General features: G+C 37.1%; 2 protein-coding genes across 6 annotated transcripts in view; one reads left to right on the top strand and one right to left on the bottom strand.

The window, feature by feature from the left end:
* Nucleotides 1–27,681, top strand: part of LOC309652235 (uncharacterized protein) — a 537,677-nt gene that overhangs the window by 422,609 nt on the left and 87,387 nt on the right. The window lies entirely within an intron of this gene.
* On the bottom strand, nt 11,496–26,569 carry LOC309652285 (uncharacterized protein). 2 transcript variants are annotated; one of them, XM_082445893.1, is made up of 2 exons: nt 24,031–26,569; nt 11,496–23,247 (listed from the first exon to the last, which is right to left on the bottom strand). In XM_082445893.1, the coding sequence occupies exons 1-2, from the start codon at nt 25,317–25,319 to the stop codon at nt 23,175–23,177; spliced, it is 1,362 nt and encodes a 453-aa protein (XP_082302019.1). In that variant the 5' UTR covers nt 25,320–26,569; the 3' UTR covers nt 11,496–23,174. The 2 variants fall into 2 exon arrangements, with proteins under 2 accessions (XP_082302019.1, XP_082302020.1); XM_082445894.1 differs by having other exon boundaries at nt 24,149–26,569.

Genomic DNA, 27,681 nt, shown 5'->3' with positions numbered 1-27,681 from the left:
AATTTGCATCATGATTTCTTCTTTGACCCATGAGGTATGTAGAAGTATATTTAAAAGTTCTGTAATTTCTTGAGTCTTTTATATTAATCCCTTTTTTTCCCCTTGAGCTCAATTGAATTGTGGTAAAAGAATATGGTCTGTATAATGATCCTTTGAAATTTATTGGGACTTACTTTATGGCCTATTTCCTGGTCAATTAGTATATATGCTCTATATGTTTTCTCTAATATATTTGGGGCGTATGTTATTTATTTATTTGTTTATTTTTATTTATTTTTTTTAACATCTTTATTGGAGTATAATTGCTTTACAGTGGTGTGTTAGTTTCTGTTTTATAACAATGTGAATCAGTTATACATATACATATGTCCCCATAGCTCTTCCCTCTTGCATCTCCCTCCCTCCCACCCTCCCTATCCCACCCCTCTAGGTGGTCACAAAGCACTGAGCTGATCTACCTGTGCTATGCAGCTGCTTCCCACTAGCTTTCTATTTTATGTTTGGTAGTGTATATATGTCCATGCCACTCTCTCACTTTGTCACAGCTTACCCTTCCCCCTCCCCGTATCCTCAAGTCCATTCTCTAGTAGGTCTGTGTCTTTATTCCCATCTTGCCACTAGGTTCTTCATGACCTTTTTGTTTTAGATTCCATATATATGTGTTAGCATATGGTATTTGTTTTTCTCTTTCTGACTTACTTCACTCTGTATGACAGTCTCTAGCTCCATCCACCTCACTACAAATAACTCAATTTCATTTCTTTTTATGGCTGAGTAATATTCCACTGTATATATGTGCCACATCTTCTTTATCCATTCATCCGATGATGGACACTTAGGCTGCTTCCATGTCCTGGCTATTGTAAATAGAGCTGCAATGAACATTGTGGTACATGACTCTTTTTGAATTATGGTTTTCTCAGGGTATATGCCCAGTAGTGGGATTGCTGGGTCGTATGGTAGTTCTATTTTTAGTTTTTTAAGGAACCTCCATACTGTTCTCCATAGTGGCTGTATCAATTTACATTCCCACCAACAGTGCAAGAGGGTTCCCTTTTCTCCACACCCTCTCCAGCATTTATTGTTTGTAGATTTTTTGATGATGGCCATTCTGACCGGTGTGAGATGATATCTCATTGTAGTGTTGATTTGCATTTCTCTAATGATTAATGATATTGAGCATTCTTTCATGTGTTTGTTGGCAATCTGTATATCTTCTTTGGAGAAATGTCTATTTAGGTCTTCTGCCCATTTTTGGATTGGGTTATTTGTTTTTTTGATATTGAGCTGTATGAGCTGCTTGTAAATTTTGGAGATTAATCCTTTGTCAGTTGCTTCATTTGAAAATATTTTCTCCCATTCTGAGGGTTGTCTTTTGGTCTTGTTTATGGTTTCTTTTCTGTGCAAAAGCTTTGAAGTTTCATTAGGTCCATGTGTTTATTTGTGTTTTTATTTCCATTTCTCTAGGAGCTGGGTCAAAAAGGATCTTGCTGTGATTTATGTCATAGAGTGTTCTGCCTATGTTTTCCTCTAAGAGTTTTAGTGTGTCTGGCCTTACATTTAGGTCTTTAATCCATTTTGAGTTTATTTCTGTGTATGGTGTTAGGGAGTGTTCTAATATCTTACTTTTACATGTACCTGTCCAGTTTTCCCAGCACCACTTATTGAAGAGGCTGTCTTTTCTCCACTGTATATGCTTGCCTTCTTTATCAAAGATAAGGTGACCATAGGTGTGTGGGTTTATCTCTGGGCTTTCTATCCTGTTCCATTGATCTATATTTCTGTTTTTGTGCCAGTGCCATACTGTCTTGATTACTGTAGCTTTGTAGTATAGTCTGAAGTCAGGGAGCCTGATTCCTCCAGCTCCGTTTTTCTTTCTCAAGATTGCTTTGGCTATTCGGGGTCTTTTGTGTTTCCATACAAATTGTGAAAATTTTTGTTCTAGTTCTGTGAAAAATGCCAGTGGTAGTTTGATAGGGATTGCATGGAATCTGTAGATTGCTTTGGGTAGTAGAGTCATTTTCACAATGTTGATTCGTCCAATCCAAGAACATGGTATATCTCTCCATCTTTGTATCATCCTTAATTTCTTTCATCAGTGTCTTATAATGTTCTGCATACAGGTCTTTTGTCTCCTTAGGTAGGTTTATTCCTAGATATTTTATTCTTTTTGTTGCAATGGTAAATGGGAGTGTTTTCTTAATTTCACTTTCAGATTTTTCGTCATTAGTGTATAGGAATGCAAGATACTTCTGTGCATTAATTTTGTATCCTGCTACTTTACCAAATTCATTGATTAGCTCTAGTAGTTTTCTGGTAGCATCTTTAGGATTCTCTATGTATAGTATCATGTCATCTGCAAACAGTGACAGCTTTACTTCTTCTTTTCTGATTTGGATTCCTTTTATTTCTTTTTCTTCTCTGATTGCTGTGGCTAAAACTTCCAAAACTATGTTGAATAATAGTGGTGAGAGTGGGCAACCTTGTCTTGTTCCTGATCTTAGTGGAAATGGTTTCAGTTTTTCACCATTGAGGATGATGTTGGCTTAGGGTAATATATTTGAAAGCTCTGATTAAAAGTGTTCTTGTCTCAACAAATGTATATTACCAAAAATGGTGCAGGAGACTTTCAGCCAAGGTTATCCTATAAGCCCGTCCTTTTATTTTCTTCTCTGCTTCAAATCCATATTCCAATAGAAATATTTTTATGGAATCATACATTTAAAAATTTATCACTTTTTAAAATGACATGATGTAAACTGGATATATAAATAGTTCAATGGAATGTCACTGCTATTCTTATAGATTAAATATCTTGATTTAAGAATTAATAAAAAGCAGAGAGTTTCTCTTAATGACATTGAAAGTCTAAATAAATGGGGACAAACTGTTCAGGTGTAAAATTTTAACACAAAAGTAAAAGTCAGTAGCAATGTGCTCCATAAATACAGTGTTAAAAAACTACCAACCATGCAAATTCTATTTTCCTAATATCTCTACAGAGATATTCCCTGTTTTTGAATTGTGTAAAGTATATTTTCTCTTGAGTTTACCATCTCGTAATAGAGATTAGGCACATTCAGTTGGCCTATTTTATCATTTACAGGATATATGCTTTTATTTTCGTTTGCTGTTTCCCCATTACATGAGCCCTGCTGTGAATGTGCATACAATTTTTGGAGTTTATGGTCTGATCAGATGGATTAATCATATTAACTTAGGCTCCAAGAGAGCAATTTTATTGTTGCTAATAAATATTCTGAGTTCTAGATCTCAGGCCTGAGGAACTTCTCTTCAAAGGTATTTTCCTTGAGCTCTGTTCCTTTTATGTCTATCTCTTTATTTCCAAGTTTTCTTTTAGCTTCTTTCTCAAATTGTGACTTGTACACACACCAGTAAATCTTAAAAGTTATTCTTGAATCAAAAGAATCAACAAGTCCTCTGTTTCTTTCCTATTATTTTTCTTATTTGAGTACAAATTTTAGGAACCTACAAGTAATCACAAAATACCAAAAACAGACCAATCCCAATTTTCTGGGAGAAGTGACCCAGTCTTTAATGTTTTCTCTTCTCAACACCTCCCTCTCCACTCACACATAAAGGCTATTTGAATGGACTTAATGAACGAAAAAATTGAGTGTTTGTTGTCACCATCATCCATGCAATATCAACATATCTATTCAAATATATGTGTATTTTTACTTCAAATAATGTTCCATTTAGTAGGAAAAATTCATAAGCATATAATACAGAGACTGGAAGACAAATATTTTTCCCTAAATATGTCCACACTTAATCCCTAGAACCTATAAATATATTAACTTACATGACAAAAGGGACTTTATATATGTGGAATCATACATATATATGATTTTTTTAAAATAAATTTATTTATTTATTTATTTATTTTTGGCTGTGTTGGGTCTTCGTTTCTGTGCGAGGGCTTTCTCTAGTTGTGGCAAGCGGGGGCCACTCTTCATCGCGGTGCACGGGCCTTTCACTGTCGCGGCCTCTCTTGTTGCGGAGCACAGGCTCCAGGCGCGCAGGCTCAGTAGTTGTGGCTCACGGGCTTAGTTGCTCCGCGGCATGTGGGATCTTCCCAGACCAGGGCTCGAACCCATGTCCCCTGCATTGGCAGGCAGATTCTCAACCACTGCGCCACCAGGGAAGCCCATATATATGATTTAATGAACAAATATAATTAAGGTTATGGACTTTAAGATAGATTACCTAGGTTATCCATGTGGGTCCAATCTTATTCACATGAGCCCTTATAAGGAGAGAACTTTCCCTCACTGGAGACAGAAGAGATGGAAAAGTCAGAGAGATTCTAAATATGAGGACTTGAGCCACTTTGAAGGTAATGAAAAAGGGCCACAAGCCAAGGTTTGTGGTTGGTCTTCAAAAGCTGAGAACGACCCACAGCCAACAGTCAACTTTGACACGGGGACCTCAGTTCCTCAAGCACAATACAAGAAACTGTATTTTGCCAACAGCAAAATCTTCCCCCTATTCCCCAGGAGGAAACACAGATCTGCTGATGCCTCCATTTTAGCTCAGTGAGACCCAAGTGAAACTTCTATCCTGCAGAACTGTGACATAATAACTGGATGTTGGTTTAAGCTAATTTGTTACAGCAGCAACAGAAAACTAATCTCTGTAGCATCCTATCACAATTCTATGAAAACCAACCATAAAAAGCATGTTTAGCATGTTTCTGCACTAAGTAAGAAATGGTAAGCTTTGCTCTTCTCCTGGAGTCATTTGTGATACGCCTATGCTGGTCATTGCACCAGTAGAAAGGCAGGGAAGTGGGGACAGGCTCTCAGCTACAGGGCAGAAGTGGAAGAGGCATTTTAGAGTTTACTGACACCTCATTTACCATATGTGCTCAGAATAACAGTATATTTAGTGATGTTCTTGCCCCAGAGCCAGATATTTAGAATATTTAATGTTAGCTATTACAATTATGATGTTCTCACTTTGAGTCATTGGATTAAGTTACAATTTGCTACAATTTAGAATTAGCAACACAATTATGTTTGTTATCCTTTCTGGTTCTCACAGTAACTTCGGGAGGAGAGATCAGACGGATAGCAACCTTCTTTTAGAGATGAAGAAAGTAAGGTGCAGATAGGTTAAATGTTTTGTAGAGGGTCACAGAAATAGTGTCAGAGCAAGGATTTAAACTGCATTCTGAGACTATTCAGTGGTCTCTGTTCTCCCTTAGAGAAGAGCTGACAAGCACTAGAGAAGGCTCCCTGGATTTCTCAGTAATCTGGGTTGAAGCAGTTTGCTTTTTCCTCTCCTTTTCTTTTTCCTACTTTATCCATTAATCTTTTATCCATCATTTTAATTACAACTTTAATCCCTTCCCAAATGCATAGCTCCACATTTTCTGAAGGGAAAAACTGAAGTTAAAAATGATTTGAAGTGTTCTTTTCTGAATTTTCTGAAAACAGTAATAAAAGTACATTTAATTTTTTGTCACCAATAAGGTTCTCTAAAGAAAAATGATCCTCTTCAAATACCACTGTAAATATTTTTGGTGTCTTAATGTTTGTATTATTTGCTCTTAGATAATGTGCTTTGTCGGATGATGGAGCATTAGAGAGTATATCTATATCAAGGTCCTAATTTATATTGGGATGTCAAGGAGAGTCTCTGTTTTTATTTTTTTTTTTTATTTACTTATTTTTGGCTGCATTGGGTCTTTGTTGCTGCTCGCGGGCTTTCTCTAGTTGTGACGAGCAGGGGCTACTCTTCATTGCGGTGCACGGGCTTCTCATTGTGGTGGCTTCTCTTGTTGTGGAGCACAGGCTCTAGGCACACGGGCTTCAGTAGTTGTGGCATGCGGGCTCAGTAGTTGTGGTGCACGGGCTTAGTTGCTCCGCGGCATGTGGGATCCTCCTGGACCAGGGCTCGAACCCATGTCCCCTGCATTGGCAGGTGGATTCCCAACCACTGTGCCACCAGGGAAGCCCTCAAGGAAAGTTTCTTGAGGAAGTGACCATTAAGGTGAGAGGAAGAATGAATAGGAGTTAATCCAGTGAGGAATAGAAGAAAAGAAAGCAAGCCAGTGGCCTTGGGCATAGTGACTGAAGGGCAAGTTGGGATCCAAGAGGCAGGGAGGCACTAGAACATGTAGGGCTTTACTGTCCATGTTATGGACATTAGATTTTATCCTGAGAACAGGCACTCATTGAAGGGTTTTCAGCCAGGGAATGATACAGTTCAATCTGTTTTAAAAATGTTCCTCTGGCTATTATGTGAATAGTGTTTTGGAAGAAAACTTAAGAAATCAGGGATGCCACTTAGGTTTTTGGATTAATCCACTAGGAAAATCAAAGATGGTACTAGATTTTGGCTTGAGCAACTGGATGGATAGATGTATCATGTATTGAGATGAAGGAGATTGGAAGAGGAGTAGGGTGGGCAAAGAAAATCAAGAATTGTGAATACGAAAAGTTGGAGATATCTATAAGACTTCTATGTAGAAATGCCAAGTAAACACTTGTGTATGCAGAGTAGAATTCCAGGCTAGAAAGAAAAATTTAGGATCATATGTATATAGCTTGTACTAGACAATTTGGGCATGGACGAGACAGGCTAGGTAGAGAATATGAGGTGAGAAGAGTAGGCCTCTGGGGAAAGTAACTCCACACACAAAAAGATAGGTTGGCAATCTCTTATTAGCAAATTCTGAAATCACCAAAGCCATGAAAATATATTTTAAAAACTTAATTGTAAGTAAAACTTGAACTGATCTTAACATATTTAGTGGCAAAACTAGTGGCTAGCACTTATGTGAGCCTTTTTATGGCCTCTTTGCCCAACATGTAATCATTTAAATTTGGATATGGTTTTAAACCTAAATATTGATGTGTTTGATTAGAGGTTGCTGCTCCAAACCCCACTAGGGCATTAGGTAATATGTTATATGTATTATATGCTCTGTGTTACTTCCTAAAATCTAATATTCGATTTCTGCACAACATCTTATCCTAAGTGTTTTAGATAAGGTACCTGTAGCATGTGCTAATGCACAGAAGGACAAAAGAACATGGCATGTGCCTGGGGCAAAATGTGAAATGGTGATAAAAGAGGCTGAAAATATAGGAAGAGGAAAGGCCATGTAGGTCTTTGTATGTCATATTAAGAAATGTGATTTTTAGATTAAATCCAATGATAATATTCGTTTACTTTTTATAGGTAAATTTTTATTCCTATTCTATAAGCAGTGAACCTGAAACTCAGGGTAACTAACTTGCCCAAGACCACATGGCTAATAAGTGGTTGGGTTTCTCACCCAGGCCAAACAATTCTAGAGATCCTACTCTTAAGTATAACACTGTAGTGCATAATAATCAGTGTGGATTGGCAAATATTTTGCCTATTCTGAATAGTATATTTGTGTGTGTATACACATGTGTATTTGCTATGGTTTTATTTTTTTACAATTATAGTGCGGTATTATTGACAAGCAGAAAATTGCATATGTTTAATGTGTGCAATTTTGTATGTGTTCAACCATGAAACAGTCATAACAATCTAGATAATGAAGAGTTTGATCACCCGTCCTCTATACCCATCTCTGGGCAATCACAAGATCTGTTTTTCTCACTGTAGATTAATTTGTACTTTCTAGAATATTTGGTAAATGGAATAATAATTATATATTGTAAAGGAATAAACTATATATATGTATAAAGTTATGTATTATAAACTATATATATATATATATATATATATATATATATATATATAATTCCTTTTTATGGCTGAGTGGTATTCTACTGTCTGGATATACTGTAGTTTATCTCTTCACCTATTGATGGACATTGCTTTCCCCCCTCACCGCTATTTTTTAGCCATCAAATAAAGCTGGCATGAATACTTATGCACTGTCTTTGTATGGCCATATACTTTCAGGGGTTTTTTTGTTAAACACCTTGAGATGAAATGGCAAATTTGCATGGTAGATGTATGTTTAACTCTACAAACAAACAAACAAACAAACTGAAAATGTTTTGTAAAGAGATTTGATCATCACTGGTGTATGGGAGTTCCCACTGCTCCACCCTCACTAACACTTGGTATTGTTAGTCTTTTCAGTCTTACCCATTGTAAAGTTGTGTAGTGGTATATTGTTGTGGTTCACTTTGTACTTCCATGATAATTTAATGATGTTTAACATCTTTTCATGTGTTTATTGGGCATTTGAATGTCTTTCATGAAGTGCCTATTCAAATATTTTGCTGTTTTTATTGGGATGTTTGTTTTCTTGTTACTGCATTGTAGAAATCCTTTCTATTTTCAATGTTTGCTTCAGGGTTTAGGCTGAGATTTAATGGGTGGTTCAAATATAATTTCAGTTCTCTTGGCCTTTGCTACAGTGCTTTGGGTATGTATTATGCGCGGATAGTTTAGGGTTAATGATGAGACTTGTGTGGTTCCATGTACACAATGAGGGGTTTCTGTTTTTCTGGATCTATCTCCTGTATTTCTTCCTTGCTCTCTACATTGCTGGGGCTCCTTTCCTTGGTTCCTCTGGAAAGTTGATGTGATTTCTATTGGAGTTTTAGTTGCCAGCCCGGTCCATGAATAAGGTCTGTCCTTAGAGCAAAGTTGAAGGGGGAGGGGAGAGAGAGGGAGAGGGAGAGGGAGAGAGATCTCCATAGAGATCAGTGCTCCAAGTTGTGACTACTCTTCATAATCCACCTAGTTGATCTTTTTTTTTTAATAGAGAGAAAGTCTTTTATTTATTTATTTATTTATTTATTTATTTATGGCTGTGTTGGGTCTTCGTTTCTGTGCGAGGGCTTTCTCTAGTTGTGGCAAGTGGGGGCCATCTCTTCATCGTGGTGCGCGGGCCTCTCACTATGGCGGCCTCTCTTGTTGCGGAGCACAGGCTCCAGACGCGCAGGCTCAATAGTTGTGGCTCATGGGCCCAGTTGCTCCGTGGCATGTGGGATCTTCCCAGACCAGGGCTCGAACCCGTGTCCCCTGCATTTGCAGGCAGATTCTCAACCACTGTGCCACCAGGGAAGCCCTAGTTGATCTTTTTTTTTTTCACAGTATTCTTTTTAGTAATAGAGCTGAGAGTTGGCATTGGCCTGGACTAGAGTTGTGGTAGTGAAGTTGGAGAGTAATTCAGAGATGTAAAACATATTTAGGAAATAAAATCAAATGTTGATTGCCTTTTTTTCATGTCTTATTGTTGCATTTTATTGGAATAGGAAACACTGGAGGAATTCCAATTTGGAAAAGGGGCAGATCAAGCGTTCTATTTTAAATATCATAAATGTGAAATGCTTATGAGATGCTTATGGTAGAGTAATATTTTAAAATATTAACCACAAGTTCCCTTCACATACCCTTTATTTATTACCCGTCTGAACCCAGGTAGCTGGGCTTACTGTCCTCATCATGAGATCATTACTGCATCCTAAGAAATAGTAAGAAAATGAAATGGGCAGTGTTCATCCTGAGATTTCCAAATAAACTTTTGAAGCCTGTGGAAGATATAACTTTTAAAGGAAGTACTCTTGAGTTGCAATAGGCTGAGACTTCTGAGCCACAAGAATTGAGGTCCTGGCTTTAAAAGTTTGGTATGGAAGAATGTGTTTCAGATTACAATAATACCATTGATTAATCACAACTAATTGTTCCTGCCTGAGAAGACTGGCTAAGGATCCCACCAGCTGGGGAGAGGGGCAATATTTATGGGAAAGAAAGGGAGATGGGATCTCTGGGAAGGGACCCCAAGATACACGCCAGTCCTTTGGGTTTAGTTCTAATATAAGTACTAAACGAAATCCCCCAAAAGTTTGGGGATCTTAAAAGTGAGGGGAGTTGAGTTTTAATCCACATCCTGTTACCTTAGGGATGTCTTATGGATTTCCAGACAACCCTGAAATATGACACTGAGCTGGTAGAAGTAGACGTGCTCTCTTGGTTATGATGAGGAGATGATACAATAGAGTTTATGACTGGATACAAGATGGGATGTATCTCATTATTTGCAGATGCCAAATAACTGGTCAGACCAGTCTCGCATATGCCTTGACAATAGGCAAGCATTCGAGAACTGAGATGTCATCCTAGGGAGAAGAAAAGGAGGGATGGATAAAATGGCAAATTATTGTTTTTAAACCTAAAATGACTGAGAAAACCCTTACGTGCTTGAATTTACCTGGTATTGCTATATATAGTTTTTTGCTGTTGGGGTAATAGTTCCTTGAAATAAAATCAATGTAAATAGATAAAAATAACCATGCCTGATTTCATCAGTAAGTGTTACTGTAACTGATAAATGTCAATGTCAAACATATTTAAATGTTTATATGTATATAATATTGTACAATTGATGCATTGATATGTGTGTGTGTGTATGAAACATAGTCTCCTGGGCTGGAATGATATGATAACAGTCATTACTCTGTAAAGAGCAAGTGGCCATGGAATTTTTGATAAATAAGGATAGCAAAGGCTCACTTCAAAGTTAGAGAGCCAGAGAAAGAAGTATTAATTCAAATGAAGCAAGAAACATCTCATACCTAGCTTAATGCCTTTTTAATGATTTAGTCATTACTTATGTCTTGACTTTCAAAAACAATATGAGTCATTTCACAATAAAAACACAGATTTCTTTTAAAACTCTCTAATTTTAATACTAAAATTTAATTCTAATTAAATTTAAAATTTAATTTAATTTAAAATAATAAATTAAAATAACATTTAATTCTAATCTAATTTCTTTAATCAAGAAATTACATGAAGAGGAGGCAGGATCAAGATGGCAGAGTGGGAAGACCCTGAACTCACCTGCTCTCATGAGCACACCAAAATGAAAGCTATTTACAGAACAACGATTTATGAGAATAACCTAAAGACTAGCAGAAAAGGTTTTCCACAACAAATTATTTGAAGAAGGAGCCACAGTAAGATGGCTAGGAGGAGTGGAGACACGGTCTACTCAGGACTCATGCCCCTTGGTTGGCGACCCACAAATGGGAGGGATGGCACAACTGCAGAGGTCCTCCGTCAGGAGCAAAGGGTCTGAGCCCCACATTGGGCTTTCCAGCCCAGGGGTCCTACACCAGGAAGATGAGCCACCAGAACATCTGGCTTTGAAAGCCAGTGGGGCTTATGTCTCCTCTGGGGGACCCAGAGGGCTATAAGAAACAGAGCATGCACAAAATCGCAAATGGTCTGAGACCCAGTACAGAGGCAGTAGTTTGAAAAGGAGCCTGGGTCAGACCCACTTGCTGATCTTGGAGAGTCTCCCAGAGAGGCAGGAGGCATCTGGGACTCACCCTGGGAACAGAGACACTGGTGACAGCCATTTTGGGGAGCTTGGTCTACCGTGCTGACACCAGTGCTGGCAGGTACCATTTTGGAATCCTTCCTTTAGCCTATTAGCTCAGGAGCTTGATCCACCCACAAGCGGGACTGCATCAGTCAAACACCAAAGGGCTGCACAGCCAGCCACACGGGGAGCCTGCCCTACCCACCTTTGGTGGGCCCAAAGCAGTTGCCTGTGGCTGGGCCACACAGCCAACTATGCAGGGAGCGTGCCCAGTCAGGTTCTTGAAGTGTAATTTATGTATAGAATAAATGTCATGCATTTAAATTTACCATTTTAATCTGTATAGTTTTGACAAATGTAAACAATCATATAATTACTACCACAAAGAAAATATAGAATATTTTCTATATAGAAATAAAAATAGACGAAGTTCCCATGTGCCTCTTTCTACTCAATCTTCTTTTCTCACCCCAAAGCCCCAGAAACCACAGATCTCTCCTTCAGTTTTACCCTTTCCAGAACGTCATATAAATGGGGTCATACAGTACAGTTGACCCTTGAACAACAAGGATTTGAACTGCATGGGCCCACTTATATGTGGATTTTTTTCAATAGTAAATACTACAATACTACACCATTGGAGTTGGTTGAATCTGCAAATGTGGAACCATGGATGAGAAGGAACTGCATGTATAGGGTGTCGACCATCAGTTATACTCAAACATTCAACTGTGCAGATGGTCGGCACCCCTAACCCGCACATTTTTCAAGGGTCAACTGTATATAGCATTTTGAATCTGGCTTCTTTTATTTAACATAATGCATTTGAGAATCATCTGTGTTGCAGTGTGTATCAGTAATTCATTTCTTTATATTGCTAAGTAGTATTCCATCATACGAATGTACCACAATTTGTTCATCCATTCACCATTTGATGTATATTTCAGATGTTTCCAGATTTTTGGCAACTATGAATAAAGTGAGTATAAATATTCACTCACTAGACGTTTGTGTGGACATGTTTTTATTTATCTTGGGTAAATACTTAGGAGTGGGATTGTGTGGCTCTTGTGCAAAGTGTGTGTTTTGTAAAGTGGTTGTATTATTTTACATTATCACCTTTTGGACATGAGAGGTGAAGCTGCTTTACATCTTCATCAAAACTGAGTGTCATCAATCTTTTTAATTTGGATGTTCTCATGTTCATACAGTGATATCTCATTTTGGTTTTGCTTTGCATTTCACTGACGAGTAATGATGTTCAACATCTTTTCCTGTGCCTTTCATTAGTAATTTTTAATTAATATATCTTCTTTTGTTAAGTGTTTCTTCAAATCTGTTGCCCATTTTTTATTGGATTGTTATTCTTCTGATTAGTGAATTGTAAAATTTCTTGATACATTCTATGTAGTAGTTCTTTGTTTGATATATATGTCCTGAGTATTTTTTCTCAGTCTGTAGCTTGCCTTTACTTTGTTTCTTTGTGTTTCATGGTGTATTTCAATGAGCAAAAGGTTTCATTTTGATAAAGTCCAATTTATAAAATTTATTTTTTTTGGTTTGTGCTTTTTACATCCTATGTAAGGAGTCTCAGCCTTCTCAAATTCAGAAGATTTTCTTATATTCTTTCTTCTAGAAATTTTATAGTTTGTTTTATATTTAGGTCTATGATCAATTTCAGGTTAACTTTTGTGTATTGTGAGATGTAGGATTGGAATTGTGTTTTCCCTTACATTCATCTGGTTGTCTGAACATCATTTGTTGTAAAGACTTTCCTAACCAGTTTTTTTTTTACAAAGATGGGCATCTTTGTAAAAAAATTACTTGGCCATAATGTGTGAATCTATTTCTAGATTGTCTGTTCTATTCTATTATGTATATCTTTTATTTCCCAAATACCAAACTCTTTTGATTGCATAGTTTTATAAGTCTTAAAATTAGTGGGGGGTAATCCCTTTTTAAAAAAGGCCTTCAGCTCTTCTAGGTCATTCATATTTTCATATAAATTTTAGCATTGTCAATTTCCACAGAAAATAAATTAAAAACTCCTGGGAATTTGATTGGGATTACATTGATTCTACAGGTAAACTTGGGGAGAAATGACATCTTAATAATGTTGATCCTTCCTATTTATGAACAAGGTACATCTCCTTATTTCTTTAGGTGTTCTGTAATTTCTTCAGCAATGTTTTAATTTTCCATTGAAGAGTTTGTGGACATATTTTATTAGAGTAATTCTAAATATTTTCTTTTTTGGTACTATTATAAATGATTATTTAGAAACTTTATTTTCCAAATATTTGCTGCTGGTATATACATATAGAAATTATTTGTTTATATTAACTTTGTATCCTGCAATCTTGACAAGTTCACTTATTAATTCTAACAGTTGAAACTGTAGTATTTTTAGAATTTTCTATATTAACAATCATATCATGTGTGGTAGGGTCTGGTTCACGTCTTCCTTTCTGATCCTCATGTCTTTTATTTATTTATTTATTTTCTATGAATACAAATAGTGAAAGTGGACATCTTTGCTTCAATTCCAATTTTATGGGGAAATCATTTCGTTTTAGTTCATTAATTTTCTTTTTTGTTTTTTTGGTAAATTTATTTATTTATTTTTGACTGTGTTGGGTCTTCGTTGCTGTGCGCGGGCTTTCTCTAGCTGTGGTTAGCGGGGGCTACTCCTCGTTGTGGTGCGAGGGCTTCTCATTGCGGTGGCTTCTCTTGTTGCGGAGCACAGGCTCTAGGCGTGTGGGCCTCAGTAGTTGTTGCTCGTGGGCTCTAGAGTGCAGGCTCAGTAGTTGTGGTGCACAGGCTTAGTGGCTCCATGGCATGTGGGATCTTCCCAGACTGGGGCTCAAACCCGTGTCCCCTGCATTGGCAGGCAGATTCCTAACCACTGCACCACGAGGGAAGCCCTAGTTCATTAATTTTCATGTTAGATATTAGCTACAGGTTTTTTTCATAGATATCCTTTATTGAGTTGTCTCCACTCTTATGTTTATGAGCGTTTTTTATTTTAATCATGAATGGCTGCATCTATTAACAAGATTATATTGTTTTCCTTTATCCTGTTAATATATAATTAATTTACATTGATTAATTGTTGAATGTTACGCTCCTCTTTTATTACTGGGATAAACCATATTTAGTCATGTTGTATTACATTTTTATATATTGGATTTTACTTGCACCTGTGTTTAGGATGGTCATTGATCTGTCAAAGACAATGTCTTTGTCTGGTTTTGGTGACACACTTGTGCTGGCTTAATGTTTTGATTTTCATCCTCCTCTATTTTTCTGTAAAGATTTGTGTGTAAGATTTCTTCCTTGAATGTTTGGTAGAATTTACAAGTGAAGCCATCTGGGCCTGGAATTTTCTTTGTGTGAAGCTTTTGGTAACAAGTTATATTTCTTTACTAGATACATTCAGATTTTTTATTCTTAAGTCATTTTCTGAATTTTGAATATTTCAAATAATTTGTGCATTCACCGACAGTTTCATTTTCTGGAATAAAATTGTTTATAATATTATCTTGTTTTAGGTTTGATTTCTTAGGATCTGTAGTGATAACCCGCCTTTTATTTTTGATATTCATGATTTATATTTTTTCTCTTTATTTCTTGAGCAGTCTAGCTATGAGGTTTGCCAGTTTTGTTTTTTTTAAAGTACAAGCTTTTGGTTGTATTAATTTTCTCCATTGTCTGTTTCTATTTTGCTAATTTATGCTCATTATTTCCTTCTTCCTACTTGTTTTGGGTTTACTTTCCTCTTTTTTTAAACTAGTGTCCTAATATAAAACATTCTTTCAGTGATTTTAGATATTTATTCTTTTCCAGTGTAAGCATTTACATTTCTAAGTACCACCTCTAAGCACTGATTTAGCTGTATTCCAAAAAGTTTGATATGTGTTATTTTTATTATCATTTAACTCAAAATGTTTTTGATTTTTTTTGTGTGTGATTTCTTGCTTGACTCATGAATTACGTAGCTGTCTGTTGTTTAATTTTGAAATATTTGAGTTTTCCTAGATGTTGTTTTGGATTGCTAATTTAATTCTGTTGTCATCATAGAATACACCCTGTAATATATTGATCCTTTTAACTTTACTGATATTTGCTTTATGGCCAGCATATGGTCCCTTTTGGTAAAGGTACAATGTGAATATGAAAGAATGTGTATTCTGCACTTAGGTATAATGTTGTATACATAGCAATTAGGTTAAATGCTAAACTAGGTTGAATCTTCTATGCATTTACTAATTTTTTGGTGTGGTTTTTCTGTCAATTGTTGAGAGAAAGGTGTTGAAATCTTCTATTGTGATTCTGTTAATGCTTATTTCTTCCTTTAATTCTATCAATTTTTGCATCATCTATTTTGAGAATAATTTTGTTATATTATGTACATACCACAATAACTGTTAAGTCTTCCTACTGAATTTTCCCTGTGACCACTATGAAAAGTTCCTTTTTATCTCTGGTAGCACTCTTTGTCGTAAAACCTATTTTACTATTTTATCTGATAATAATGTAGTCACTGTAGACTTCTTATGCTTGCATGATACAGTTGGTCCTATGTATCCATGGGTTTCACATCCTTGGATTCAACGAAATGCAGATACAAATTTTTTTTTTAATTCCAGAAAATTCCAAAAAAGCAAAACTTGAATTTGCCACATGCTGACAACTATTTACATAGCATATATTGTATTTACAACTGTTTACATAACATTCACATTGTGTTGGGTATTATAAGTAATCTGGAGGTGATTTGAAGTATATGGGAGGATGCGTGTCATATGTGCAAATACCATGCGATTTTATATAAGGGACTTGAACATCCCCCGATTTTGGTATGGGGGGATCATGGAACTAGTCCCTTATGGATATAGAGGGACAACTGTATATGTTTTCCTACTCATTTACTTTCAACCTACCTGTGTCTTTGTGTTTATAGTGAAAGTATATCTCTTATAATCAGAATGTAGTTGTTTCTTGCTTTTACATTGCAGGGGAGCAAAATTACCACCCGAAAATGTGTCTCTTTGGCATGAGGGTTATCTTAGGCTGGTTGTTTTTCAGAAACAGAAGACTGCATAAAACTGCATTAAAAACATTCAGATAAAGGGCCTAGTCCAGGAAGTGTACTGTCACCAGAGATTTGCAAAGAATATGGACTAGGTGTGGTGGGGGAACTCAGCAGGACCTGGACACCAAAGTCCTCTCTGTGTCCTATTGTCTCTGCATGGCATAGTAAATGTTTGCTTACCAAGCATTGTTTTTCCATCTCCATATGAATTACCTCCTCCCTTATGAAGTCCCAAGCCACTACCCACCCCCTTTCTCCTCCCACAGGGCATAGAAGCCTCAGTTGCCTAACTTGTCCTTTATTCTCATTTTTCTTATTGGACCCCCATACATATATAATGAAATTTGATTTTCTCCTGTTAATCTGTCTCATGTCAATTTAATTCTTAGAAGAACCTAGAAAGGGTAGAGGGAATTTTTTTCTTTCTGCAACAACATCAAACAATCTCTACCTTTTAATTGGGGCATTAAAAAACTCCTTTAATTAATTATTTATGCATTTGGATTTAAAACTACCATTTTACTATTTTTTATGTTTGTCATCTCTATTTTCCCCCTTTTCATTCTTTTCTCTCAAATTTCAGATGATTAAAGTAATTTGGCATTTAATTTTATTTCATCTATTATTTTTTGGTTATATTTCTTTATATTTTTAACTGGTTGCTCGCTCTAGGAATTGCCATCTTTATTCCTAACCTCTCATAGTTTATTAGAGTTTAATATTGTACTACTTCATATAAAATATAGAAACGTCCAACTAATATTACTCTTTACCCCTCCTGCTTGCTGTCTTTTATGTCATAGCTGTCATATACATGACATATATGAAAATCTCATGAGACAATGTTATCTTTAAAGAATTTTAATGAACTTAAGATAAAATGAATATATTTAAAAGTATCTTTTATTTAAGATAAAATGAGTATCATTTACCCTGATATTCACCATTTCCAATAATCTTCATTCATTCTTGAAATTCCATATTTTTCTCAGGTATCTTTTTTTTTTTTCCAGCCAGAATTTCCTTTAGCGTTTCATATAGTACAGGTCTGCTAATAACATTTAGATTTGATTTTCATTTATATGATTTTTCAGAATTTTTTATTTCTATAGAATATTTTCACTCGATACAGAATTCTGGATTGACAGTTTTTCTTTTTTCCTTCTTTCATCACATTAGAAATATTGTTGTACTCTGTTCTGATTTGTATTGTTTCTGATAAGAAGTCCTCAGTCATTTGAATCATTGATTCCTATATGTAAAGTGTTATTTTCCTATATCTTTTTTCAAGTTTTTCTCTTGATTGTCTTACTTTAACACTTCACTAATGATGTGTCTAGGTATGGCGTTCTTTGAATTTATTATGATCAGAGATTGCTGATCATGATTCTGTAAATTTGTCTTTCACTAAATGTTGGAAAATTTCAGCCATGATTTCTACATTTTTAATGCAACATTCTCTCTTTCTATAATCCTAGGAATCAAATTAGATATATGATAGCCATATTGTCCTAGGCTATCCTCTGGGATAGCCCAGGGATCCTCAAGTCCCTAAGGCTCTGGGTTTTTTTGTTTTTGTTTTTTGTTGTTGTTGTTGTTGCTTAATTAATCTCTTTTTTCCTCTTTTCTTCAGACTGGATAATTACTATTATCTGTCTTCAAGTGCTCTGGCCCTTTCCTTTGTCATCTCTGTTACTCTGTTGTTGAATTCACCCAGTGAAATTTTTAAGATATCGCGTTCTTCTGTTCTAAAATGTTCATTTGGTTCCTTTTTATTCTTTTTCTTTAATTGCTGTTGTTTCCTATTTGCACTCATTTGGAGTATTCTTTTTGTGTGTGTGTGACCTAACTGAACATAGTTATAGTCCCTCAGAGCTATCTGAGAAGCTGCCTCCCAGGCTCGAGTCCTCAGAAAGACCGCCAAATAAAACATAATTCTCAACTCTTAAGTTGTGCATTTTTTTTCAGTCAACAGCATGTTTTATACATAGAATTGCGAGTCTCTCTCTTACTTGCTAGAGGTTGGGCATGGTAACGCAGGCTCCTCCAGCCAGAAAAATAATAGGGTTTCTGTCAGAGTTTTAATTGCTTGTGCTAATGCTACCCTGGTACTGCGGCCAATTCTCAGGGCAAAGCTGAAAAAAAAACAGTTGAAGAAGAAAACTCACACCTGTTTGTTGTTTCTTCAAGTTTCAGTTCCCTTCCATAATCTGCTTTAATCCTCTTCACAATTTTCTGATAGTGTATTCTTTATTGTTCTGTGGATTTCTTTGGTATTTTGGAGTTAATATTTGTTATCAGTGAGAAGGTTAGTTTCTAGATAGATTACACTGTCATATCAAAACTAGAGTCTGTTTAACAGGGTCTTTTATATATATTAACGTCTGAGAAACACTTCAAATATATCAAAAATTCTTAACCTTGGTTTCATGTAAAAATCATCTGAGGAGATTTTTAAAAATTCTAATTCTCAGGATACACCCCAGATCAATTAAATCAAAAATTTGAGTTGAGGGGTCTAATTATTGGTATATTTTAAATATTCCCATGTGATTCCATTATATAATCAAGTTTGATAGGCACTCCCTTACAGTATCTTTACATATGTGAAAGAGAGAACAGAGATTTATGTGAAGGGGAACAGGATGTCACCCCAAAATATGCCTCATTGGCATAAGGATTATTTTAGGCTGATTATTTTTAAGAAACAGCGGGCATAAGAAAAGCTCTGAAAACTGAGTAGAAGTTATCCTTTTGTAAGAGATATTTGCATTTATAAGGTAAATCTCCATTTGTGAGAGTGTCTCTCTCTCTCTCTCTATAACAGGAAGAGAAAGAGGACTTTAAATCTCTAGGAACTCTTATCAATGCAGAGGGCAAGGAGTTAAATCTGCATAACAACCTTACTCTTGTTTACTGTGCTCTTCCTGGTCACCTCCTATAACTGGACCCCCCTCCTACCACCCTCAACATCTTGTTTTGTCTTTAGCTTGAGATGGTATTTAAGGTGGTGACTTGGGGCATTTCAGGGAGTTACTCAGTTTTCCTGGGTCTCTCCCATGTATACAGGAGGGATACATGTTATTAAAATTCTGTTTGTCTTTATCCTGTTAATCTGCCTATTATAGGGAGGTCTCAGCCAAGAACCTAGAAAGGTAGAGGGAAAATTATCTTTCCTTCCCCATATATGACAGAGGTCTATTTTAAGTTCAGAAAAAGCTGTCAGAAAGTTAATCTGTCTAGATGTCTGGAAAATGATTATTTTTTAAAATTTATTTTATTGAAGTATAGTTGATTTTACAGTGTTGTGTTAACTTCTACTGTACAGCAAAGTGATTCAGTTATACATATATGCACATTCTTTTTCATAATTCTTTTCCATTATGGTTTATCACAGGATATTGAATATAGTTCCCTGTGCTCTACAGTAGGACCTTGTTTTCTATCCATTCTATATATAACAGTTTGCATCTGCTAATCCCAAACTGCCAATCCATCCCTCCCCCACCCCCCGCTCCTCCTTGGCAACCACAAGTCTGTTCTCTATGTCTGTGAGTCTGTTTCTAAAAATATGGGCCGCTTCACGAATTTGCGTGTCATCCTTGCACAGGGAGCCATGCTAATTTTCTTTGTATTGTTCCAATTTTTAGTATATGTGCTGTGGAACCAAGCACTGGAAAATGATTCTTAATCTAAAACAGTATTTCACAAATACTGTGTGGTCCAGTGACCACTTGCACAAGAATCCCCCATACCTATAAAATCCAAATACTGGGGTCTTATCCCCAACCAAAGCAACCAGAATCTTTGGAGGTGGAGTCCAGGAAAGGACATTTTTAAAAGTTGTACTAGGTAAATCATATGTCTGAGTGGTCAAGGTTATGCTTTATTGTGAAAATAAATGAGCTTGAATTGTATTTTTATATTGCATGAGATCTACCCTAAATTTTTACAACACTGGGCAAGATTTTTACTTCAACAATTACCTAATAGATTTGTTTTGCTGCAAGTTGTGACTCATGAGACTGCTCAGACTGTTGGACTTGTCTGCGAGCTAATAATGCAGTGGTTTATTCAATGATTTCCTCATCTGTTTGGATGCTGATGTCTTTTTATCTGTAAGATTGTGCCAGCTGGTTCTGACTAGGAATTATTACATCAAATGCTTTGTTTGTGTACAAATGTCATTATATTAATGGTATTTAGTTGTGTTTATTAGCACTTCATATTTTGTATGTGAACACGTTCTGCGGAATCACTAGTATTTCAAATACTTCAAGTATAATTTGAGTACTTATTAATTTAAAATATGACACTTCTAATAGAGAAAGTATGTTTGCTTTTATTTTGACTCCCAGTACTGAGTCAAGTAGTGGCTTTTATCTTAAACTATTCATTCTGTTGCCCTGAAACAAATAGTCTACCAGGTATTTATCCAGCAAAGATGGGTTTATTTGGGGTCAGCAGAGAATTGTAATTTGAGGTCTGCAACCATGGTGAGCCACCTGCAAGCCCCCACATGGCAAGGGAAGGAGAGGCTTTTTTAAAGGGAGAGTAAACAAAGAGTCCATGGCTTTTCATTGGCTGAGTCCTTGCCTGCAAAGAAGAATTTTTCTTTCTGTTGGGCTCTGCTATCATCACAGGACCAGAGAGTTCCCCTTCCTGTCTACCAACTCTATTTAATTGAGGTTTCTGTTTATTAATATTTTATAATTCATTCCATGAACTTTTACTGAGCAAATATTAGGGGCTACAAAGAAAAGAGCAGATGCAGATTACTCCCTCGAGGAAATTATCGTCCATCTCCCCAACCAGCTTTTAAGCTCCAGGAGGATAGAAACTATGTCATGTTCACCAGCACTTGGCACATTGCCCGATACATTGAGAGTGATCAAGAAACAATTGTTGGATAAGTGGATGAATGTAGTGAAAATAATATAGGTATAAATGATAGTGATCATTTCTTGAATAATGTGGTCTGTGCTTTAAGAGAGACACATATACTAAGCAAGGAAGATTCAAGAAGGATAAAAGTTATTTCAGAGTAGAAGGGCCAGGAAAGATTTTGTATAGAGATAACATATGAACTGGACCTTGAAGGAAAAGGGACCTCTTCTTATCCAATCATTCATTTCTCCTTAAGGAAGGTGATGTGACTTATCTTACTCATGAATTTTGGGGATAAGGAATAGGGTATATATAGATGTTGACTAAAAAAATGCACAACCTAAAAGTTGAGAATTATGTTTTATTTTTTGGACAAAACTGAGGACTTAAGCCCGGGACACAGCCTCTCTGATAGCTCTGAGTGACTGCTCCAAAGAAGTAAGGGAGGAGCCAGGATATATAGGAGTTTTTGCAACAAAGACCAGGTAGTTGGAACATCAAAAGATTACTGTTAGAGAAAACCAGACATCTCAGGTTAATGATTTTAGTGCTTTTCTCTGTATAGGAAGATGCAAAAGTCTGGGGTTCATTGAAATCATTCCTTTGATATACACCTCAGCTATCTGGGGCCAGTAGGCTGTGTGTTCTCATCCTGAGTGTCCTCAGGTGCCTCGTTGAGGGTGGCTGCAGTGGTTGACTGCCTGGTGGCAGGCATCCTGTTTCTATATGGAGTTTGAGTTTCCTCAGGGGTCACTGTGGGGGGCAGCTGTAATGTGATGGCTTGATGGCTGCAACATCCTTTGTTTACTAATATGGCAGGCAACATTTTTTGCATTCATATAGATTTTTTTCCCCTCTCCCCTTACTGTTGTTGGTAGTGTAGGGGAGGAAAAATAATTTTCCCTCTACCCTTCTAGGTTCTTGGCTGAGACACCCCTGTAATAAAACAGGAGAAAACAAACAGAAGTTTAATAACAAGTAAACCTCCAGTACACATGGGAGAGACCCAGGAAAACAGAGTAAAGCCTCAAATGGTCCAAGCTACCACCTTAAGAATGAACTTCAGCTGGAGATGAAAGATGTTGGGGGGGATGGGGGGGCAGTTATGGTAGGCTATCAAACAATGCACAGTAAACAAGGGTCAGTTCGTTATGCAGATTTAAGTCCCTGCCTTTCCACTGGTAAGTTTCTAGAGATTTAATCAAACCCTCTTTCTAGTACAGAGAGGGAGACACCCTTACAAATGGCTATTTTCTTTACAAATGTAAATGTCCCTTGCAAAAGGCTACTTGAATTCAGTTTTCAGAGCTTTTCTTGTATCTGCTGTTTCTTAAAAATAACCAGTTCAGGATAATGCTAATGCCAAAGAGGCATATTTTGGGGTGACATATTCTGCTCCCCTTCAGAAGTAAGACTGAATATAGACAGGGGAAATTGCATTGTCAGTCGCTGTTAGACTGAGGAACAAGTCCTGAGAGCAGGTGAGGGGATTAAGAAGAGACGGGGTCAGGAGGGTGGTGTACAAGCACATACACACTTTATTTCCCATCAAAACTCTTTCTATAGATTGCAGTAGGCAATACATGTTTTTGTTAAAATCACAAGACAGAATCATCAGACAGTATTTCCTTAATGTTGAAGTTATAGTACAAAACATACTGCGAACCAGAATTTAAACATGCGTGAGAACAGACTGTGATTACCAAAATATGCCAAGGACAAACTATAGTTAGAGAAACCGCAAGCAACCTCACGGGCCAAGACTCATATCTTCTCTAATAACTCTTTCGGGTCCTGTCAGGAATTAAGCAGGACTTTGCCATGCTTTAAGCTGCAATGACTGTGTCAGCTTGCAGCTGGTTCCCGACATTTCCCCCTTCCTTATTTTTTAATGTGAGGTGGTAGAGTCCGACTTGGAGTTCTGCAATTGCTCGTAAGCCAGTTCGCAGGAGGACTGGAAAACAACAAATACACAATAATATTAAAATACCAATAACAATTGTAGGATAAAGGAGGTTAATAAGAGAACTCGGGGCAAAAGTACGTGTAATCTGGGTAAATATGACTCGAGTAATTTCCACTGGATTTACATCTAGGGGAGCTGCATGCTGGATATTTGTGATATCCTCATGTAAGCGAACAATATCAAGGGATAGATTGGAATGAGACCAAATTCCCAATAAATGATTCTTAATCTGAGGCCAAGGCCATTGCGAATGATTATATGGCTTAGAGGTTACACAGATTGCAGAAAATTCTGCATGACAACGCATAGAAAAGGCAGTTTTTAAAGCAGCTGATTGGTCTCCAAGAATAAGAGCAACTTCTTCCAATGCATTAACACGACTTTCTAATTTTCTATCAATAGAGTCCTGAGCTCCCCAAGCATTAGAGACATTAGTGGCTACGTTATTCACAAATGTGGCAGTATGGATACTTTGAGTCAGCGCAGTAGCGGAAGCAGCTACAGAAGCCATGACTGCAATGAGCGCTGTAATTCCAGCTATAAGTAGCCCCCAAAATCGTTTCTGCTGTTGTAAAAGAAGGGAAAGTTCATGTATGACCTGCAAACCTGAATTAGAATACCAAGGACCTGTAACATTTACAGGGAGCATAACAAAGGGAGGCTGATGAACAAGAAGAAATCCCCGATTGGACTCCCCCATGGTTATACAATTTGTCAAATTACAATTATCACAACGTATGTCATAAAACGCTTTTTTTTTGGAAAACGTACACAGAACCAGTAAGAATAGCATAGGGTGATAGAACACAAGCCATAACAAAAGTGGTTAAGCTCCTAATAGGATGTTGTCGAGTCCCATTCTCTTCATATGGCGGGGGAGGGAATTCACCATCAGGTCCGGATCCATAATGCAGGGAAGGGAGTTCTCCATTTGGTCCGGATCCATAGAATCTCACCAGGCGCTCAGGCACCCAACGAGGATCCTCAGCGTCCCTAGGAAACACACAAACATGCCCTCGTCCCCATATTAGTACAGGATCTGGACCATTCCATTGATTAGTAAGAGGATCCCGCCAACGGACTTCAGCAAAAGGCAAGGCACGAGGAGGCCAAAGTCTTTCTGCAGCTGTCTGTCCTTGCTTATCTACGTTCAAAAAATTTAAAGTATATAAAGAACGTCGCAATGAATTGTGCGGGGTTGTGGTATATTCCCCCATCTTTATTTTAAACCCCAAAGAAGATATATCTTCCCCCTGCTTAGAAGCTTGAAATAAAGCAGTTTGAAGTGGAGAAGAAAGACTCACAGGCAGAGAGGAAGTAGAAGAAACAGAAACAGACCCCTGAGCCACTGAGGGAGGCTCATCAGGAACTTTCGCTGGCAAGGAAAAACCAGAAGAATGCGCAACAGGGGCTAGGGAAGCATCTTGAGTAACATCATGTAAATGTTTTACCCAAGTTAAAGCTTGGGCTAGAGCAGTAAATGAAGTTTTATCTAATATAGGGAAGTTTTCAGACCCCGCAGGTGCATTATTAAGGGCTGCAAAAATGCCATCATCAAAATCAGGATTGTGATATCGTGCAGCCTCTTCCTCCAATTCAGCCTCATCCTCTGAGGATAATTCATCATCATCCTCCAGGGACTCTGAAGATGGCATGTTCGCCAACAAGGGAGGCGCAGTAGGAGAGACAGGCTCAGGTTCCTCAGACAAATTTTGTAACTGAGGAGCAGAAGGAGAGCGGCGTAAAGACGCTGCTTTGAATAACTTCTGAATCTCATGAGTTGGGTCAAGATAGTCCCTTATCAAATTACAAAGTGAAAAAGTATCTATAGGAACCTTAGAAGGTCCATGAAGAGAATAGAAAGTTTTCAATTGCTGACCTATTTTTTCCCATGTTTGAATATTAATAGTTCCTCCTTCCGGGAACCATGGACAAATTTCCTGCACAAAATGAAGAAAACGATCAAGCTGTTTATGCGTAACCTTAACGCCCCGAGTGAATAACATAGAGTACAGTAGCTGAACGAAAAGTTGTCGTTCCTTAGATCCAGTTTGCCCCATTTTTACTCCTGATGAGAATAAAACAGAAAGAAAAACTACATGTAAAACATCCCCCGGCACAATCTCATTTACCTTATGCGTGCACGCGAAGTATCTCCTGGGTCCCTCTCAACAGCCCACGTACTCAGGTCCCTGTTCGGGCGCCACTTGTCAGTCACTGTTAGACGGAGGAACAAGTCCTGAGAGCAGGTGAGGGGATTAAGAAGAGACGGGGTCAGGAGGGTGGTGTACAAGCACACACACACTTTATTTCCCATCAAAACTCTTTCTATAGATTGCAGTAGGCAATACATGTTTTTGTTAAAATCACAAGACAGAATCATCAGACAGTATTTCCTTAATGTTGAAGTTACAGTACAAAACATACTGCGAACCAGAATTTAAACATGCGTGAGAACAGACTGTGATTACCAAAATATGCCAAGGACAAACTATAGTTAGAGAAACCGCAAGCAACCTCACGGGCCAAGACTCATATCTTCTCTAATAACTCTTTCGGGTCCTGTCAGGAATTAAGCAGGACTTTGCCATGCTTTAAACTGCAATGACCGTGTCAGCTTGCAGCTGGTGCCCGACATTGCATCATGTATTTCCATGCCATAAATTTTACATGGCATGGAAAAACATGATGCAATTTCCCCTGTCTATATTCAACAGCACATTAAAAGGATCATACACCATGATCAAGTAGGGTTTATTCCAGGAATGCAAGGATTCTTCAATATACGCAAATCAATCAACGTGATACACCATATTAACAAATTGAAGGAGAAAAACCATATGATCATCTCAACAGATGCAGAGAAAGCTTTCAACAAAATTCAACACCCATTTATGATTAAAACCCTGCAGAAAGTAGGCATAGAGGGAACTTTCCTCAACTTAATAAAGGCCATATATGACAAACCCACAGCCAACATCGTCCTCAATGGTGAAAAACTGAAACCATTTCCACTAAGATCAGGAACAAGACAAGGTTGCCCACTGTCACCACTATTATTCAACACAGTTTTGGAAGTTTTAGCCACAGCAATCAGAGAAGAAAAAGAAATAAAAGGAATACAAATCGGAAAAGAAGAAGTAAAGCTGTCACTGTTTGCAGATGACATGATACTATACATAGAGAATCCTAAAGATGCTACCAGAAAACTACTAGAGCCAATCAATGAATTTGGTAAAGTAGCAGGATACAAAATTAATGCACAGAAATCTCTTGCATTCCTATACACTAATGATGAAAAATCTGAAAGTGAAATTAAGAAAACACTCCCATTTTTTACCATTGCAAAAAAAAGAATAAAATATCTAGGAATAAACCTACCTAAGGAGACAAAAGACCTGTATGCAGAAAATTATAAGACACTGATGAAAGAAATTAAAGATGATACAAATAGATGGAGAGATATACCATGTTCTTGGACTGGAAGAATCAACACTGTGAAAATGACTCTACTACCCAAAGCAATCTACAGATTCAATGCAATCCCAATCAAACTACCACTGGCATTTTTCACAGAACTAGAACAAAAAATTTCACAATTTGTATGGAAACACAAAAGACCCCGAATAGCCAAAGCAATCTTGAGAACGAAAAATGGAGCAGGAGGAATCAGGCTCCCTGACTTCACACTATACTACAAAGCTACAGTCATCAAGACAGTATGGTACTGGCACAAAAACAGAAACATAGATCAATGGAACAGGATAGAAAGCCCAGAGATAAAGCCCCACACATATGGTCACCTTATCTTTGAAAAAGGAGGCAAGCATATACAGTGGAGAAAAGACAGCCTCTTCAATAAGTGGTGCTGGGAAAACTTGACAGCTACATGTAAAAGTATGAAATTAGAACACTTCCTAGCACCATACACAAAAATAAACTCAAAATAGATTAAAGACCTAAATGTAAGGCCAGACACACTAAAACTCTTAGAGGGAAACATAGGCAGAACACTCTTTGGCATAATTAACAGCAAGATCCTTTTTGACCCAGCTCCTAGAGAAATGGAAATTAAAACAAAAATAAACAAATGGGACCTAATGAAACTTAAACCCTTTTGCACAGCAAAGGAAACCATAAACAAGACTAAAAGACAACCCTCAGAATGGGAGAAAATATTTGCAAATGAAGCAACTGACAAAGGATTAATCTCCAAAATTTACAAGCAGCTCATGCAGCTCAATAACAAAAAAACAAACAACCCAATCCAAAAATGGGCAGAAGACCTAAATAGACATTTCTCCAAAGAAGATATACAGATTGCCAACAAACACATGAAAGGATCCTCAACATCACTAATCATTAGAGAAATGCAAATCAAAACTACAATGAGGTATCACCTCATACCAGTCAGAATGGCCA

Source organism: Balaenoptera physalus (assembly GCF_965194825.1).
Source record: "Balaenoptera physalus genome assembly, chromosome: X".
NCBI classification, from domain to species: Eukaryota; Metazoa; Chordata; class Mammalia; order Artiodactyla; family Balaenopteridae; genus Balaenoptera; species Balaenoptera physalus.
Note: the sequence above shows the minus strand (reverse complement) of the source record. Positions and strands in the feature narration are given on the sequence as shown.

What these genes read in the sequence shown, in the direction of transcription:
- LOC309652285 (XM_082445893.1), bottom strand. Translation starts at nt 25,319, where the DNA reads ATGGGGCAAACTGGATCTAAGGAACGACAACTTTTCGTTCAGCTACTG. An exon ending in GCTATTCTTACTGGTTCTGT is followed by an intron (nt 23,248 to 24,030) that starts GTACGTTTTCCA and finishes GTTGTTTTCCAG; the next exon opens with TCCTCCTGCGAACTGGCTTA.